The sequence below is a fragment of the Ctenopharyngodon idella genome, chromosome 2, assembly GCF_019924925.1.
Source record: "Ctenopharyngodon idella isolate HZGC_01 chromosome 2, HZGC01, whole genome shotgun sequence".
Classification (NCBI taxonomy): Eukaryota; Metazoa; Chordata; class Actinopteri; order Cypriniformes; family Xenocyprididae; genus Ctenopharyngodon; species Ctenopharyngodon idella.
The window spans coordinates 42,994,840-43,014,839 of NC_067221.1; the positions used below are offsets into that span (position 1 = coordinate 42,994,840).

Genomic DNA, 20,000 nt, shown 5'->3' on the forward strand with positions numbered 1-20,000 from the left:
GCTGCAGTCCTGCACTTTTCCTTGTTGAATATCCTGTTTCGCTGGGAAAACACGTCGCCTCACGTTGAATTAATTAAACGGGTTTCAGGTGGCATTTCATGGTGACTTTATGGCATGGGGTTGATGGTATTACGCAGCGCCACGGTTAATGTCATTAAAATGTTGTAGGATGTGTGGGAGAACGGCTGATCGCATCATGAAACGGCCGGCGCTGACTGTTCCCCGGCCAATTAGCTCACGGCTAAAGAAGACAGTCCTCAAAAAAGCTTTTCTACAGGATTTTCTCCTCAGAGTTTATGAAAGTTCTTCAGCTTTCATTTACAAGACAGACAGATGGAATAAAGTTTTTTTCCTTCCTCATTGTTCGAGTCAGACAAAAGCAGCCCGGAGAAGCCGAGCTCCAGCTCAATCACTGTTATTTTTCCTCGTCTTTTCTTGCGTTTTTTCTTTCCTGTGGAAATTGAGCTCGGGCCACGGTTCCTCACGCGGCCCAGCGAACTCTCACAGCGAGAGCGTTTTTGATTGGTGCCACAATGTGAGAATTGGCTTGTCTACATTGACATTTGAGAGCCGCCGCCGGGCCTTTTCTCGGGGTGCGACCTCGCCGAGTTTTATTAGCAAATGAGACCTGGAGGGTTTGAGTTTAAAGAGCGGCCCCTTCATTCCGATTTCAACCACATAATGATTTTCACAGGGTTCAGGACCTGAATGTGAACAGAATAATGAGCGCCAGTCATTACTGGAAATTACAACCCCCGCTCACACCGTCGCTCGGAGCATAATGAATGTAAATGCCTATAGACTTTGATGATTAGCGTCAGACAGTTTGGTGTCCGTCGGATGAAGTGATGCACATCAAGAGGATTTATGATCAGGGTTATTACTGTTAATTAAAACTTTGTGTGTGCGTGTGTATATTTATATATATGTATATGTGTGTGTGTGTTATATATATATATATATATATATATATATATATATATATATATACATACATTTTATTTATATTTAAATATAGTATAATATATATATATATAATGTATGTATGTATATACACACACACACACACACACATATATATATATATATATATAATGTGTATATATATATATATATATATATAATGTATTGTATATATATGTATGTATGTATGTATATACACACACACACACACACACACACACATATATATATATATATATATATAATATACATATATACATATATATCAAAAAATAAAAAATAAGTTTTTTTATATTTTATTTTAATGTTTATTTTAACTATATATATGCACACACACACACACACACACACATATATACATAAACATATATATATATATATATATATATATATTACTTGAAATAAAACAAACATTAAAATAAAATATAAAAAACTTATTTTTTCATCTAGTTGCAAAGTCAACATTTCTCATTTTCGTTTAGTTTAAGTTGAAGTACTGAAATACCTAAATGTAATTAAACTAAAACTTAATATAAACTAGATAGACATATTAAAGAAAACAAAAACTAATAAAACATCATAATTAACTTAAATTAAAACTAAAATTAAAAATTTCTTTAGCTAAAATTCAAATGAAAACAGAAAATATGAAAATAAAATCATTCAAAATATTAATCAAAACCGTATATATTTACCTATGTTTCCATCCACCTATTTTATGCACATTCTGAGATGACAAGATGCACATAAATTCTAAAAATGTGCATAAAAAAATGAATGTGCTCAATTGAGGCCGATAAATTTTGCTTTCCAACATGCACACGCGCATAAACTACAATGGAAACACATTTACCGAATAAATCCCTCAATAAACTCACATGACTTTGCCTCAGCAGAGGCTGTGATTGGATAACTGGACTGACCAGCAGACCAATCACATCGCAGCATCTCAAATGTTGGTTTGGTGGTTCTTGGAAGTAATGAATCTATATACATTACATTAGAATATGCAAATGAATCAATCAGCAGCATGGCATGTATCAGAGTACCATAGTAAAACCACAGTGCTTGTTTTGTACAGGTATTATTTTAGGATCTAGTAAACATGCTTGTTGTTTAGCAGAAGCAAGTTCTTTAGAAAGTTTGATTTGAAACCACATTTATGTGCATTTATTAAATCAGACGGACAGATCACTGTCACGCAGAGAGACTTTAATCATAACTCTTCTCGTTAATGTTCTGTGATGTTTGAATAATATGACACAGATGCGTTTTATTTTAGGCTGCGCTGTCTCTCATTATTAAGAAATCTCTTACACATGTGAAACTTCTCCTCATAATAATGTTGTGTGATGCCCGGCTTGTCCGAGACTCTTTTTAATTAGCTCTGCCATTAGTGTGACAAGCTCACCCGGTATCCCAGCATGCCCTAATGAAGCATCAGGTGCCAAGACGCCCGAAATAAACCCGCGCGGCCTCCTCACGGACCGCAGATTCTCTGAGTAAATTAGTGGCGCGGCGCGTCTGAGCAGGTAATGGTTTCACCTTGTCAGAGCTGTGGGGAGTTTCTTTGAGATCCGCTGGCGTTAGTGATCTTCAGACGCGCTGATGTGTGTATTACACCGGCAGATTGTCATGGTAATTTGTGTGCACAGTGTGTGTGAGGAACCAGTAGACAAGCTCAAATTAAAGTTATGATTTCATACGCTCTCATGTCAGCAGTCTTCGTGCAATAGCTTGAATTTGGCAGGCGGATCCGTGTTTTATCCCACCCGTGGCACATGCACATCTGCTGCCGGCACTCATCTGCATGAACGCGATTATAAATGTCAGTTTAGCACAACACTGATGAATCCTTAACTAAACTACAGATGATACTGAACCGTCACAGTCTCCAGACTTGCTGTAAACGTCATGCTAGCAACCTGTTAAAACATGCTAATGTGTTAAATAACATTAGAAATATGCTAGCACCATATTAAATCATGCAAACAGCATGCTAAAACATGCTAGCAATGTGTTAAATAACATTAGAAATATGCTAGCACCATATTAAGTCATGCAAGCAACATGTTAAAAAAACGGTAGAAATATGTTAAAACATGCTAAAACATGATAGCAACATGCTAAAACATGTTAGCAATGTGTTAAATAATGTTAGAAACATGCTAGCACCATATTAAATCATGCAAGCAGCATGTTAAAACATGCTAGCAATGTGTTAAATAATGTTATAAACATGTTAGCACCATATTAAGTCATGCAAGCAACATGTTAAAAAAACGGTAGAAATATGTTAAAACATGCTAAAACATGATAGCAACATGTTAAAACATGTTAGCAATGTGTTAAATAATGTTAGAAACATGCTAGCACCATATTAAATCATGCAAGCAGCATGTTAAAAAAACAGTAGAAATATGTTAACTTGTTAGCAAAGTTTAAAAAAATTAACTTGTTAAAATATGTTAAACATGTTAGCACAGTATTAAATCATGCAAGCAACATGTTAAAACATGCTAACAAAAATGTTAACAGTGTTAAATAATGCTAGAAGCATGATAACAAACTAAATCATGATAGCAAAATGTTAAATCATGCTAGCACCATGTTAAAACATGCTAGCAATGTATTCATGTTAGCAACATGTTAAAACATTAGCAATGTGCTAATTCATGTTAGAAACATGCTAGGAACATGTTAAATCATGCTATGTACTAATTCATGTTAGAAATATGGTAAATACTGTTAGCAACATGGTAAAAAAATGTTAAAAACATGTTAAAACATGTTAGCAAAGTGCTAAAATATGTTAGCAAAGTTAAAACATGCTAGTAACATGTTAGCACAGTATTAAACCATGCAAGCAACATGCAAAAACATGTTAACAGTGTTGAAACGTTAGCAGTGTTAGATAATACTAGAAAATGTTAACAACATAATCGTGATAGCAAAAAATGCTAAATCATGCTTGCAACATGTTAAAACGTTAGCAATGTGTTAGTTGATGCTGGAAACATGTTAGGAACATGTTGAAACATGTTAGGAACATGTTAAGTCATGCTATGTACTAATTTATGTTAGAAATGTGGTAAATCATGTTAGCAACATAGTAAGAAATGCTAGAAATATGTTAAAATGTGGTAGCAATGTGGTAAAACATGTTAGCAACGTTAAAACATGCTAGAAACATGTTAGCATAGTATTAAATCATGCAAGCAACATGCTAAAACGTTAATGTGTTAAACATTAGCAATGTTAAATAATACTAGAAATATGTTAACAACATACTAAAGCGTGATAGCAAAATGCTAAATCATGCTAGCAACATGTTAAACCATGCTAGCAATGTGTTAAATCATGTTAGAATCATGCTAGCACTGTACTAAATCAAATTGGCAACATGCTAGCAATGTATTCATGTTAGCATAATTAAAACATGTTAGCAATGTGTTATGTAATGCTAGAAAACATACGAGCAATGTGTTAATTTGTTAGAAACATGCTAGGAACATGTTAAATCATGCTATGTATTATTTGTGTTAGATACATGGTAATTCATGTTAGCAACATGGTAACTCTTGCTCGAAACATGTTAAAACATACTAGCAATGTGCTAATTCATGCTAGAAACATTCTGGGAACATGATAAATCATGCTATGTGTTAATTCATGTTAGAAACATGCCTGCAAAATGCTAAAACATGTAAGCAATGTGTTAAACAATGTTAGAAACATGCTAGTGTAACGGAGGCCAGCTAGTAGTCACTGTGCAAGTAAACCTCACTCCTCTGATCTCAAGAGATGCTCTAGCGACTGATGTTAGAGGTTGCAGCCTTTAGCCTCCTTGTCCGAGTCCCACGCCGGAGACCCAGGTTCGAGGCCCGCACAGAGCGGGGCGAGTACTAACACTGTACTAAACCATGCAAGAAACATGCTAAAACATGGTAGCAATGTGTTAAACATGTTAGCAAAGTGAAAACATTCTAGCAACCTGTTAAAAAACATGATATAAACATGTTAGCACAGTATTAAATCATGCAAGCAACATGTTAATAATGTGCTAAAATGTTAGCGGTGTTAAATAATACTTGAAACATGTTAAAACACTAGCAATGTGTTAAATCATGTTTAAAACATGCTAGCACTGCACTAAATTATACTGGCAACATGATAAAACATGTTAGCAATATATAGCAATGTGTTAATAGAAACATGCTAGGAGCATATTAAATTATGCTATTTACTCATGTTAGAAACATGATAAAGCATGTTAGAAACATTGTAAATCATGCTAGAAACATGTTAAATCATGCTAGCAATGTGTTAAATTATGTTAGAAACATGCTAGCATGTACTAAATCATGCTAGCAATGTGTTAAATCATGTTAGAAACATGCTAGCGCGTACTAAATCATGCTAGCAATGTGTTAAATCATGCTAGAAACATGTTAAATCATGCTAGCAATGTGTTAAATCATGCTAGACACATGTTAAATCATGCTAGCAATGTGTTAAATCATGTTAGAAACATGCTAGCATGTACTAAATCATGCTAGCAATGTGTTAAATCATGTTAGAAACATGCTAGCATGTACTAAATCATGCTAGCAATGTGTTAAATCATGTTAGAAACATGTTAAATCATGCTAGCAATGTGTTAAATCATGCTAGACACATGTTAAATCATGTTAGAAACATGCTAGCATGTACTAAATCATGCTAGCAATGTGTTAAATCATGCTAGAAACATGTTAAGTCATGCTAGCAATGTGTTAAATCATGCTAGCAACATGCTAATAAGTTAGCAATGTGTAGCAAACATTACTTAATGTATTTATGATCATGAACTGACAGTAAAAATATTTTTACAACATTTAATGTTTAATGTAATCTTTGTCAATGTAAGTTAATAAAATTACTTAATAATTCATTGTTTGTTCATGTTAGTTCACAGTGGATTAATGTTGTAAACCATTTTTAAAAATGCATTAGTAAATGTTGAAATTACTTTAGACTAATGAAGGATGTAGAATTGTTGTTGAGACAACGTTTTTTTATATTTTATTTTTAATGTTTAAAATATTTCAAGTAATGAAAATGTTATTTTCAGTTGTAATAGTTTAATGTTTAATGTATCAGTGAACAATACTTATGGCATTTATTAAGCTTAATGTTCATTTATAATGTTCATTTGTTTATTGTTTGTGCACTAACATGAACAAACAATAAACAATTGCATTTTTATTAAAAAACATTAACATAGGTGCGTACATGCTGTAAAAATATATCTCCTATTCATGTTAACTAATGCATTAACTAACGTTAACATTCGCGTCGTTATTGTAAAGTGTGGCCAGTGTGTCAATGATCTGCAGTTTGTGAAATCTAAATATGTCTTTACATATTGAGAGTTCTGAGTGATGGTGAGTCATGTGACATGTAGCAGGTGTTGTGGGGTCATCGTCTCTCGTCCAATCAGACGCTGAGCTTGTTGAAGTGCTAATAAACACATTCTCCTGCAGACCTGTGACAGGAGCCGCTGGCCTTTCTGAGACACTCCAGCTCCGCGGCTAATTGGGCCGAACATGCAATTGTTAAGGAGGAGGAAACAGTCGTGTGTTCGCCACAAAAAAACACACTCATTATAATTTGCTGCTGGAGACGGTGGCTAATTATTCTGGCGGACAGGAAGTGGTTGTTACACTGAAGCAGTGCTGAAGTGATTAACACAGCTTTAAATCACATCATTTGCACTGGAAGACATGCTAGAGTTGATTAAAAACTAATTACACAATGTATGAGAGTGTTTGCTATATTGTGAATGTATAAATTTCATTTAAAGATCTTTTTTTTTTTTTCATTTAGTACACTGGTTTTAGTATTTTTGTCTCATTGGCAGATATTTGTTCTTGTTTTAATCAAAAAAATGACGTCATTTTGATATTAAAAAAAAACAAAAACATTGAATAAGTTATTTTGCTTCTCCAGTAAACTGAATTAGGAATGTTTAGATATTTGTACTGGAAAACAAGACAAAAATTGCAATATATTTATGGTTCTGATAACAAAATAGAGAAGAAACAGAATTATTTATATGAAATATACTCATATGTATTGTATCCGGTTTTAAATTATATGGTAATTTATAGTTTTTACTTGCAGAAACCATACATTTTACAATATTTTAAAGTAAAATTACATCTAATGCGATTAGATAACATGAACTAACAATGAAAAATACTTCTAAAACATTTATTAATCTTAACATTAATTTCTACATTTACTAATGCATTATTAAAATCAAAAGTTGCATCTGTTATTAATGCACTGTGAACTATGAACACTGTATTTTTATTAACTAACATTAACAAAGGTTAATAAGTGCTGTAAATATATATTACTATTTTATATAAAACATATTTTTATACAGAAGATATTACGTTTCAACAGAAGACAAATTAAGTACAGTTAGTGGTAATAGTTACACCGTAAAAAAATGGTTTAAACTTAAAATAATAAGTGGGGCTACCAATTTTAAGTTTACTCAACTCAAATGTCCAAGTTGTCACTTAGTACAAGTTGACTAAACTTAAAATTTTAAGGCAGCACGAACACTTACTATTTTAAGTTTAAACAATTTTTGTTACAGAAAGTGTCCATAGATCATTTTTCAGCAGCTCTTTAAGTTGATGATTCTTCTAGAATATATTAAACAGACGTTCAGCTGATAGTTAGTCAACAGGCTGCACATGAGACGTGTGTGTGTGTGTGTGTGTGTGTGTGTGAGGTCAGGCCTCCAGGTTTAACAGGGATTGTGCCCCATTTTATCACGTGTGAGTGTGTGATAGAGACCGTGTTCCCTTGGTCCTGGAAAACCTGGATATATCAGGGTGTTTTAAAGAGGTCACTCTCACATCAGAAGACATTCAGAAGTTCAGAGCGAGTCGTTTCTGCAGTTCAGTTTCAGTACAAGCTCTTGTTGGACTGAGTTGATCTGAATAATGACACTGTTATCTGCTTATCCACTTTGTTTCGTAATTAATGAATTTTGCACTCTACATTGACACAGTTATTAAACTGAACTGAATTAACAATGAACTGAATTATGAATAATGACTCTATTGTCTTTTAGAGCTGCTTCAGGTTACACTTAACTTTAGACATTCTTCTAACTATAAGTAACTTTGCAGCTACATGTCAGTGTGTGTGTGTGTGTGTGTTCATCACTTTATATGTATATCTTCTTCAGCAGCAGGTGTTTCCAAACTCAGGAAAGTGTCAGTAAGGAAAGCAAACAGATGTCCAGCGTCAGAGGCAGCAGATCAGTGTGAACGGATAAACATCAACAACACTAGAAAGCGTGTGTGTGTGTGTGTGTGTGTGTGAGTGTTTAGTGCGCTTCACCCGTGTGTGTCTGTAATCGTGAGTCAGAGTGTGTTAAATTTGGCAGCAGCCTGATTGAAACAGATATACATTAATTAGCAATGCTAATTAAGATGAATTAAGCTGCTCCCTTAATGAAGTGGCTCCTCTTTAATCAATTACCGGCACTGCAGTGATTTTAACATGTTGATAAACACATTAATGTATTCCATATGTCTCATAAACACAGCGGCGTGTGATGATCTGCTCTCTGAACACATTCATCTCTGATCTGAACACCTACAGTATCAGCACCTGTATTTACACACGATAAACCATATTCATCTGGCTTCGTTGTGAGATGACGTGGAAACACACACTCATGTCATCACTGTGATCTTCTCCACAGGTTCAGCGTTCATGATGGTGAACTCGTCGGGTCGGTTTGCCGGACAGAAGGCTTTACTCTTCACTCCGCAGCTCAAAGAGAACGACACACACTGCGTCATATTTCAGTTCTATGTTGCGGGTCGAGAGGGCGGCAGGCCTGGACATCTGAACGTCTACATCAAGGAGAACAACAGCCCCATGGGTTTGCCCGTGTGGAACACGTCTGGACCCGCCGGACGAAGCTGGAACCAGGTGGAGCTGGCCATCAGCACATACTGGCCCAACTTCTACCAGGTGAGCAAATATGGATATGAGAAACCCTAAATAAACCCTGACGTTCATGTGTTCTCATGCCGTTGGTTTTGATCAGATGATTCACATAAACGTGGATTTGTGATGAAGACTTTTGTAACGTCAATAAACAAGTCAGTAATGTTGCACACCAAATGATAGTATTATTCAGCTTTGTTTACATGAGTTTATAGCTGTCGTGTTTTAGTGTTTTAGTTTTTCTTTTTTAAGTTTTTATTTTAATGTTTGAGACTTTGTAGCAGAACTGAACTGAACTACTGGACCAGCAGGTTCCTATTTTTTATTTTCCTTAAATTATAATAATAATAATAATAATAATAATAATAATAATAATAATAATAAGGAAAATAATAAATTATGTGTTTATTAATAATAATAATAATAATAATAATAGTTTATTATATTATTATTAAATAAAATAAAGAAAAAAATAAGATATATTACTATTGTTATCTCTCACTTTAAAATAAAAAAAAAAACTGTTTGAGGAAAAATAATATAATTCTTAGTTTTATTATAATAATTGTTATTGTAATTGTTACTATTAAATAAAATAATAAAGAAAATTAAGAAATATTACTATTGTAATTTTTATTATAAAATAAAAAATATTTAAAGAAAATAATGTTATAATAAGTGATTTATATTATTATTATTATTATTATTATTAAGATTATTGTTGTTGTTGTTGTAAATAAATAAAATAATAAAAGAAAATAAATATTACAATTGTAATTTTTACTTTAAAATAAAAATAATTGAATGAAAATAATGTTATAAAAAGTGTTTTATATTATTATTATTAATATTATTAATAATGTTGTTGTTGTTGTTGTTTTAAATAAAATCATAAAATAAATATTACAATTGTATTTTTTACTGTAACTATTTGAGGAAAATAATATAATAATTAGTTTTATAATAATAATAATCATAATAATTGTTATTATTATTATTGTTGTACTTGTTATTGTTATTATTATTAAATAAAATAATAAAGAAAATCAAGAAATATTACTATTGTAATTTGTATTATAAAATAAAATTAATATTATTAATAATGTTATTGTTGTTGTTGTTATAAATAAAGAAAAGAAAAGAAATATCGCAATTATAATTTTTACTGTAAAATAAAAAATATCGACTGAAAATAATGTTATAATAAGTGCTTTTTATTTATTAATAATATTAATGCTGTTGTTGTTGTTTTTAATTATAAATAAATAAATAAATAAATAAATATTACACTTGTAATTTTATACTGTAAAATAAAAAAAAATTAAGGAAATAATATAATAATAATTTTATTTTTTAGTACAACAGTAAAATTGCAATACTAATGTATTTTTGGCTGTCTTAATTTCTTCATTTTAAAACACCAGCTTTTGTTTTGGTGGAAAACCTCTGGAAACCTTAAAGTTTGTGAAGATGTTTGACACTTTTAACTGTTAAATGCACATTATAAGCGACCCAAACTCAGAGTTCTTGTGCTCTGAGACGCTAAAAACACCAGATCATGCGTTGCACATGTGTAAAAGAACACATGCATTTTGCATTCTTCACAAGCCATATTGTGGTTTTGTTTTTATTTTCATTAATCGTGCAGCCTCACAGGTGTGTGTGTGTGTGTGTGTGTGGGTGTGTGTGTGTGTGTATTGTCTTCTGCCATCTGCCCGTCGGTTTCAGGTGAATGTAATGAAAATCTGCCCCCATTAGAGAGAAAAAGAGAATCAGATTTTCTGCTGCTCTGGTGCTTGATTTTCACATGTGCTGTGAGCATGAAGAGAGAGACGGTCTGATTTCACACATGCTGGTTATTAGTGACCCGTTCTCATGGGTGCTGACGGAGCCCCGTGTTAATTGGTGGAACGAGCCCCCGTGACCCCGCGCAGGGAAAGCGTGCTTTGGTAAATTACTCCATTAGAGCGGCAGTGAGGAGGCGGGCGAGAGGTTACGACGAGACCCGGCCTGATTAGATGGTTTAGGAGAGCACACCGCCAAACCCCGAAACACGTGATCGTTTCATTTGTGAAGTTTCATCATGACGTGTGGAGTACTGTGAGCCGATTCAAAAGGATTTTAAATGGGCTTCTGTCAGATTATTCATGCTTTACTGAACTTTTGATTGCATTAGAGGAATAATTTAGGCAATAATTAAAATTAATTTACTCATTAACTCTAATGACTTTCCAAATCTTTAGTGATTGCATCTGTGAAGCTGCTAACACCCTGTCCTAACCAGACCCAACTCCACAACACACAATTAAAAAAAGTATCTTTATCATGTTAATCAGAGTTTTTGTCTTAATCAGCCGCAACGAACAACAGAGGATTCTAATCAGTTTCTATTTCTGTGACATCGTGACTGGAGATACAAACAAAGGTGACGATGATAATCTCAGGAACTAATTATGTGCTTTTATTTAATCTTAAAAAGGTCTAAGATTAGTTAGAACATCATTTTGCGTGACCTTTACAACCATACTGAAAGAGACAATGGATAATTCATCTCAGATCTTATGTATATGTACAGTGTGTGTATATATATATATATATATATATATATATATATATATAATGTATATATGTATATATATGTATGTATATATGTATATATATGTATGTATATGTGTATATATATGTATATGTGTGTGTGTGTATATATTTTAAAGTTTGTGTTTGAGCTGCATATAAAATTTCTATTTTATATATATATTTTTAATTGAGATTCAACATTAAACAATTATCATTCATATTTCATATACTGTATGTATCATACATTAATTTTTACCACACAAGTGTATTCAATGCTAAAGATTGAAACTCCGCCCACACGCTCTTCTGATTGGCTGTGATTTTGGATTGATTTGGTTGCGAGTGCAGTGCGCTTGCAGAGAGACTCCGCCCACACGCTCTTCTGATTGGCTGTGATTTTGGATTGATTTGGTTGCGAGTACTGTGCGCTTGCAGAGAGACTCCGCCCACACGCTCTTCTGATTGGCTGTGATTTTGGATTGATTTGGTTGCGAGTGCAGTGCGCTTGCAGAGAGACTCCGCCCACACGCTCTTCTGATTGGCTTTGATTTTGGATTGATTTGGATGCGAGAGCAGTACGTTTGCAGAGAGACTCCGCCCACACTCTCTTCTGATTGGCTTCGATTTTGGATTGATTTTGAAGTGCTTGTTACTATAATCTTGGTTAATCTGGTTAGGACATGGTGTAAACTTCATGCAACCCTGATCTGACCTGCATCACAGTTCCTCATTCAGAAACACAAACACATGTAACTCTCAGATTAACAGTAGTGAGTACTGTGGTAAACTGAGAGCAGCCGTGGTTTTAACCTCAGCCGCCTGAAATATGCTCCTTCACTTGTGTTCAAACATCCAGCACATTTGTCCGGATGACTACCCGGCATTCCGACTCTGGGAGTGGTTTTACATAAGTGTCCCAACATATCTGACATGGGTTGAGTATAACAGATTGCAGGAGCCGCCCATGTGTTGGCTGAAATTGTTGGCGTCTGTGACTTTCCTGTGACTTTCTATTTCTATCCCGTCTGCATTTAGGAATGATGTGCGCTCTCAAATGTTGCTCGATTAGTTCAACGGGATGATGTTTGATCTCTAACTAGCGTGTGTTATTAAGGCTCTTGAAAAGATTTCACATGCATCGCTCTGTGTGATAAGAATAGAGCGAATGTGTATCTAATTAGCGACGTCAGGATAATTATTGGTTGCTTTAATTGCACAGTATCGTAAGTGATCGTCAAAATGAAACCACCTGGTGCTTTGGACATTATTTTGTAATTACAGGCTCGATTTGATGTTTTTCCTCACTAGAAAGACGTGGTTGAAGCCTCTGTGCTAATTGGTACGATCAGGTCAGCGATCAGAACTTTTAATTTTAATTTAGTTTTTATGCGTTTCTACATCTGTCCCGTTCTCAAGAGCGCATTCATCCTTTGACTTCTTGTTCACAGTGGCTCTGCAGGTCACTTCAGGTTGATGTGCAACCGAAAGTCTTCAGTCAGTGAGATGCTAATTATAATTCCAGTGTAATGTCATTAGCGTTTACATCTCGACGCGCTCGCTCGGAAAAACAAAAGCTTCATCTCTGTGTTTGTGAGGGCTGCCGTGTGTCAAGCCAGACAGAAGATTCTGTTGGTTTAATGTTTAAAAAGTTAGAGAGTGATGAGAATGCAAATGTCACACTGAGCCTTCAGTCTCTTCATGAGACAAGAGTGAGATGATAATGAGTGATAATGAGACACGTCTAGCACTGCTTTCACCTTTGTGGTGGATTATTGGTACATGAACAAACGATGCAACTTACAGGAACAGACAAGAGTCTGAAAGCTCCTCTCATCTCATTCTCTCCTCGTCTCATCTCTTGATATATCTTATCAAATTTTCTCATCTCATCTCCTCTCATCTCACCTCTTCTCACCTCACTCTCATCTTCTGATTATCAGATCAAACCTTGTCTCGTCTGATTTCTCATCTCTTCTCGTCTCTTCTTGTCTCTTCTCTCATCTCCTCTCAATTCATCTTATCTCATCAAACCTTGTATCGTCTCGTCTCGTCTCATCTGGTCTCCTTTTGTCTTGTCTCCTCTTGATTCATCTTATCTCATCAAACCTTGTCTCATCTGATTTCTCAGCTCAGCTCATCTCGTCTCACTTCACCTCTTCTCACCTTGTCTCATCTGATTCTCATCTCCTCATCTCTTCTCGTCTTGTCTCCTCTTGATTCATCTTATCTCATCAAACCTTGTCTCATCTGATTTCTGGTTGCATCTCTTCTCTTCTCATCTCTTCTCCTCTCAATTCATTTTATCTCATCAAACCTTGTCTCATCTGATTTCTTCACTTCTCTTCTCGTCTCGTCTCGATACATCTTCTCATCAAACCTTGTTCATACCTTGTCTCATCTGATCTCTCATCTCACCTTTTCTCACCTTGTCTCTTCTCCTCCCATCTCCTCTCAATTCATCTTATCTCATCAAACCTTGTCTCGTCTCATCTCCTTTTGTCTTGTCTCCTCTTGATTCATCTTATCTCATCAAACCTTGTCTCATCTGATATCTTGTTGCATCTCTCCTCATCTCATCTCGTCTCTTCTCATCTCTTCTCCTCTCAATTCATTTTGATCTCATCAAACCTTGTCTCATCTGATTTCTCGTCTCACCTCACCTTTTCTCACCTTGTCTCATCTGATCTCATTTCATCATCTCGTCTCCTCTCGATTCATCTTATCTCATCAAACCTTGTCTCATCTGATTTCTGGTCGCATCTCTTCTCTTCTCTTCTCTTCTCTTCTCTTCTCTTCTCTTCTCTTCTCTTCTCTTCTCTTCTCTTCTCTTCTCAATTCTTTTTATCTCATCAAACCTTGTCTCATCTGATTTCTCATCTCTTCTCGTCTTGTCTTCTCTTGATTCATCTTATCAGATCAAACCTGGTCTCATCTGATTTCTTCTTCTCTTCTCTTCTCTTCTCTTCTCTTCTCTTCTCTTCTCTTCTCTTCTCTTCTCTTCTCTTCTCTTCTCGTCTCGTCTCGATTCATCTTATCTCATCAAACCTTGTCTCATCTGATCTCTCATCTCACCTTTTCTCACCTTGTCTCATCACTTGATTCATCTTATCAGATCAAACCTTGTCTCATCTGATTTCTCATCTCACCTTTTCTCACCTTGTCTCATCACTTGATTCATCTTATCAGATCAAACCTTGTCTCATCTGATTTCTCGTCTCTTCTCATTTCATGATTCATCATATCTCATCAAAATCAAGCGTAGCATTAGTTCTGGCAGGTCACGTCAGTCAAGCTCGCATCAGCTGACTCTCAGGTGACTCACGTCTACCTCTACATATAAAAGCTCCTCAGCATTATGCTAATTACCCTCCTCCATCCCCAGCTGCTCCTCCTCGTCCAGCCAGGATTTGGCCTTCTGATTCCCCTTGAATCAGACTAATTTCCAAAATTATATTGAACATCAAAAATATTGACATTAATGATATCTGCAATACATTTATGTTGGTTCTGTTCACCCTAAGGGGGGGTTATCGCTGCTCTTCCTGCTCTTATCCATGCTAGGCTGCATGGACGCACAGGGAGAACCATACCGCTAATCCAAACTCTATGCAATTGTGAATCATCTTTGACGATAGTGGTCCTGACAGAACCTTGTCTCATCTGATCTCTCCTCTCATCTCACCTCTTCTCATTTAGTCTCATCTCATCTCTTGATTCATCTCATCTCATCAGTTGTTGTCTCTCCTCTCTCGTCCAGGTCCTTGAGTGCAGTAATGGCAGTGATGGAGTTAAAGTGGTGAAGCAGCAACTGCTGTGTGTGTGTGTGTGTGTGAATGTGGGTAGATGTGAGCTGGCAGAGCTGTGTGATATTATGGGCTGTTTGGAGAACCGCACCCAGTTCCTTAAGGAAGTCAGTCATTTCTGTCCCTCATCTGAGCTTGTGTCTGTCCAGGGGAATCCTGTCCTTCTGTCCCTCTGTCTGACAGCTCAGATTCCACAGTCAAACATGAGCGTCTGTGTTTGTTTGTTTGTGGACGGCAGTGACTGGTCGTCCATTAACAGACACTTTTAACCACATATCTTCAGATTCAAACTGCAGGTCAGTCCCTTAAAAATGAAAGAAATTCATACAGGTTTGAAAAGTCATGAGGGAGAGTAAATTATGACAGAAAAGGTTTTTAATCAAGTTAATCCAAATTTGGATGCAGATGTCAGACTGTATATTACCGTATATTTAATTCAAGCTGCTTTTCCACATCATATTCAGGAACCCAAAGCTCGCGGTCAACAGCTGGTGCGGGTCGGTGTGACCGTGATGTTGCCCTGCACTGCGGAACCGGCTCAAGGGACGCCTGTCAAATCTCTCGCACGCTGAATATGCATCATAATAGAAACCTTAGCAAAGAGCATGTATCCCAGAATCCTTCACTCTGCAGTCTTTAGCCCTGACCCCCAGAGTCTGGCTGTCGAGTTGAATTGTTTGGCTGTATAAACCGCGTCTGAGGTGAGCAGATTTAGCACATGCTGCCGCAGCACCTCGCTGATAGAGCCGTGATTTACCGCGTCTATAAACGCCGCCATCTGACAGACAGCCGATTCACCATGGGCACCCTTGGAGCCTGCTCCCCATACGCCCGCCGGTTTAACAAGTTTAGCCCAATAACTAAAGCCAAATGGTGTTTTAATGACCACTAATGACCAGCGTGAATGGCGCTTTCCTCATCTCCGTGGTGCGCGTTGTTTAAATCCTCACCTCAGCCCCTGCGGGAGTCCTCCGTGCCGGTGCGTGTGACATTTTGAGAGCGTGTCCATTTATCACTGTGGTTATGAGCTTTCTCTTTCCTCCGCAGATCGTCTTTGAAGTGGTGACCTCCGGGCAGCGCGGCTTGCTGGCCATCAAGGACGTCGTCCTCCAGGGCCATCAGTGCAGTAAGACCCGTCTCTGTCTCTCTGTCTCTCTGCTGTCGTAAACTCAGCCTCATCACCCACTCCTTGGCCTTTTCCTGCCATCCTCCAAATATCAATTCCGTCCGTCTTTCTCCAGGCATGGAGAGTCATAAAAGAGAGCGTAATAAAGAAAACAAAAGAGGAGAAAAGATGGCGATAAAGCTTTCATGTAATGCAGGAGAGATATCAGGGTGTGAAAGAGACAGCGTTAGCAGGAGAGGAGAATGAAAGGGTCAAGTGGGATTCTGCTGTCTACATAGGCCTCATAAGTGATTTGAAACACTCTGCATAGACAGCATCTTTGTGTGTCCTTCTGAGAAATGCTCAAGAACTTAATTCCAATGTAATTTAACTCTTTCCCCGCCAGATTTATTATTTTTTATATTATAAGTTGACAGCCAGCACCAGCATTTTCGATCATTTTCAAAAAACTTTGATGGCCCGCTGAATATTTTGTTGCATGAATATCTGAAAGTGTCACAATATGTCAAAAGAAAAAAAAAAAAAAAAACAGAGCCTCTGCTTAAAAAAACAAACAAACAAAAAAAAAAACGTTTTATTCTAGCTTCATGCATTCTTTTTTTTTTTTTTTTTTGCACTTGAATGTGGGTAAATTACATTAAAAGAAGAAACATTCTGAACAAAAAGCTGAGAAATTCACGTTTTTATCAAAGACATTATATTATATTATATTATATTATATTATATTATATTATATTATATTATATTATATTATATTATATTATATTATATTATTAGCTCTGCTGAAACTGTTACAGCATTGAGAAAAGTGTCCATTAAAGTTCAGTATAGAGATGCATACTACATACACTATATAAAGCAAAAGTTGGAATCGAGAATTGTGAAATTTCACTGGTATCTACACTTTTGGTATCTTATTTCTTTGTTATTGAAAGAAAACCTAAAATATAGCTTGAGTAAGTGATCCACTCTATCATGTCCTCTATCAGCAGTGAACACTGATCGAATGCGTTTATTCTCAACATTTTATTTTGCCTTTTTTCTCGAACTTTTTTTCTCAAGTTTTTTCTCGAAACACGACTTTATTCTCAGTTTAATGATTTTATTCTCGACATTGTAGTTTAACTTTTTTCTCAATTTAACGGGTTTAATCTCACATTACAATGACTCTAATCTCGAGATGGTTTAATTTTTTTTATTATTACTTGGCCCAAATCCTTTTCCGTAGTTATATGTTTTTTTTTTTTTCATTTTTATATTTATATTTTACAAATGATATTTATTTTAATAAAATGTTTTTGTTTATTTTATTTATTTAGTCATTTATTCAAAATGTACTTATTTTAGTTTATTAATTAAATTTTAATTACATTTGTTTAATCAATTACAATTAAATAACAATTAAAATTGTTTTAATAATATTGGTTTAATCATTTTTATTTATTTTGTATGTTTATTATTATTATTATTATGATTTATATATTTATTAATTATTATTATTATTATTATTATTATCTTTTTTTTTTTTTTTACACTGCTTTTTTCTCATCCTAAAATTTAAAGGTAGCTATATATATATTTCAATGGAAAAAATAATATTATAAATATTTAGATTAGAATATCCGTTTTTTTTTCTATTGTCTGGACTCTATGTATTATTTAAATCAATTTTTTATACTTATATTTTACAAATTATATTTATTTGAATCAAATGTTTTTGTTTGTTCTATTTATTTATTTATGAAATCAAAATGTATTTGTTTTAGTTAATTTATTATTTTAATAAAATGTATGTTTATATAGTTAATTAGTTTAATCCTATTTATTTATTATTATATTTATATTATAATATAATATTTATATATTATGTTGTTATTATTATTATTATTAATTGTATTTTTTAAACTGCTTTTCTCTAATATGCCTTGCCAACAAATTCATCTATTAGTACATAGTGTAAATCAGCACTGCCTACTATTTAAAAAGACATAATGTGCATTATAGACGATATAAATGCAGTATGCAGTGTGTCTCTGTGATGAACTAATCAGAGGTCAATATCAACATGTTTGCAGCGTTAATGTTTTTATTTTTGAAAGATGATTGTGTTGAAGTTCTCATTCATTTGCTCTCCATGAAAGCGGTCTCGCTATCATCACAGCGGAAAAAACACTACTTTAACGATAAGAGAAAGAGATACGGAGATTGGCGGGTGGAGGCAGTAAAGGTGGCTGCACTTCAAATGCGACTGCTGAAATATTGAAGAGCGCGAGGAAGAACGGAGAGAGGCCGTGATTAAATTAGCAGCGTGTCTGTGTCTGTGCAGAACCAGCGCGGATCAATTCAAGGTCACGGCGGCCTGCGGTCCTCAAACATTATACATCCTAACTTGATTTAAATGAACTTTCATCTCACAGATGCTTTTGGTTTTAAATGCATATTGACCCAGATATGAGTGCGCTTTGTTGTAGAGACTAATGAGAACACGCCGGCTCCGCTCAAAACTTAAATCAATAGAGTTAAGGTTAGTGATTTAGGGGAATATTATTAGCAGTGCGCAGATTAAATGAGAAACTAATAAAGATTTTTTTGTGTGTTGCTCGTTCTGAAAACAAGGAGGTTGAGAGGGTGTTATTGATATCAGGAATAAAACATCTTGTTGAAGAGATCGAGGTTAAAAATCACATTGAACCTCATGAACTCAAAAAACTCTGTTCTTCCTCAGTGTTTCTGTCTTGTTTTGCAGCACAAATATCTAAACATTCTTAAATCATAGTATGTTCTTGTGAATCAGGACTGTAAAATAAAGTGCTGCCGATGTTTTAGTCTCAGTAGATCTTCTGAAACTCCAGGCCGTGTGTTTTATTCAGTGTGTGTTGTCTGTTATTGTGCAGACATTCAAATAACGGGCCGTTTCTGCTTCCAGTGAACACGCCACACTTCCTCCATATCAAAGGAGTGGAGGTGAACGCCGGACAGACCGCGACCTTCCACTGCACCGTCAACGGAGAGTGGAGAGACAACTTCAACCTCTGGCTGCAGGTCAGACACACACACACACTCACACTCACTCACACACACTCACACACACACGATCATGATTCATCAGGGGAGGAAGGTTTTACTGTTTCTCTGTTTGTTAATACAAAATGAAGGAGGAAACGTCTCACACACTAATCCAGTGATCCAGTTTTCTGTCTGTAAAACACACAGAATCCCTCCATCCGGTCAGAATGATCCTGTTCATGTAGCGTCCCGCAGCAGAGCGGCTCATTAAACCCAGAGGCTCATTTACACCCTCATCTGTCCGCTGGGGACGCGGGGCGCGTGACGGTTCAGCATCATTACGGTTTACTGAGTTTAATGAAGCCGCTTTGAGTTTGCTCTGATCTCAGCGATCGTCCCTCTGATAGTTCGATCGTGTCACGTCTTCTCTCTGGCTTGAGCGCGGATCCTTTAAGGCGTGTCAGTAAACACTCACTGATATGATTGGCTAACGTCACTGC

The 20,000-nt window shown here is 35.4% G+C and overlaps 1 protein-coding gene across 38 annotated transcripts in view; it reads left to right on the forward strand.

Annotated features, from left to right (window-relative positions):
• The window catches only part of LOC127498784 (receptor-type tyrosine-protein phosphatase mu-like), a 297,821-nt gene that overhangs the window by 177,150 nt on the left and 100,671 nt on the right, over positions 1 to 20,000 (forward strand). For 3 of the 38 annotated variants that reach the window (XM_051868865.1, XM_051868527.1, XM_051868833.1), the window contains 3 exons: positions 8,738 to 9,012; positions 16,416 to 16,494; positions 19,421 to 19,536. The exons of 33 other annotated variants lie outside the window; for them this stretch is intronic. In XM_051868865.1, the coding sequence (XP_051724825.1) occupies positions 8,738 to 9,012; positions 16,416 to 16,494; positions 19,421 to 19,536 (470 nt within the window). The remainder of the gene's footprint in view (positions 1 to 8,737; positions 9,013 to 16,415; positions 16,495 to 19,420; positions 19,537 to 20,000) is intronic. 2 more of the 38 variants (XM_051868747.1, XM_051868683.1) reach the window with 2 other exon arrangements.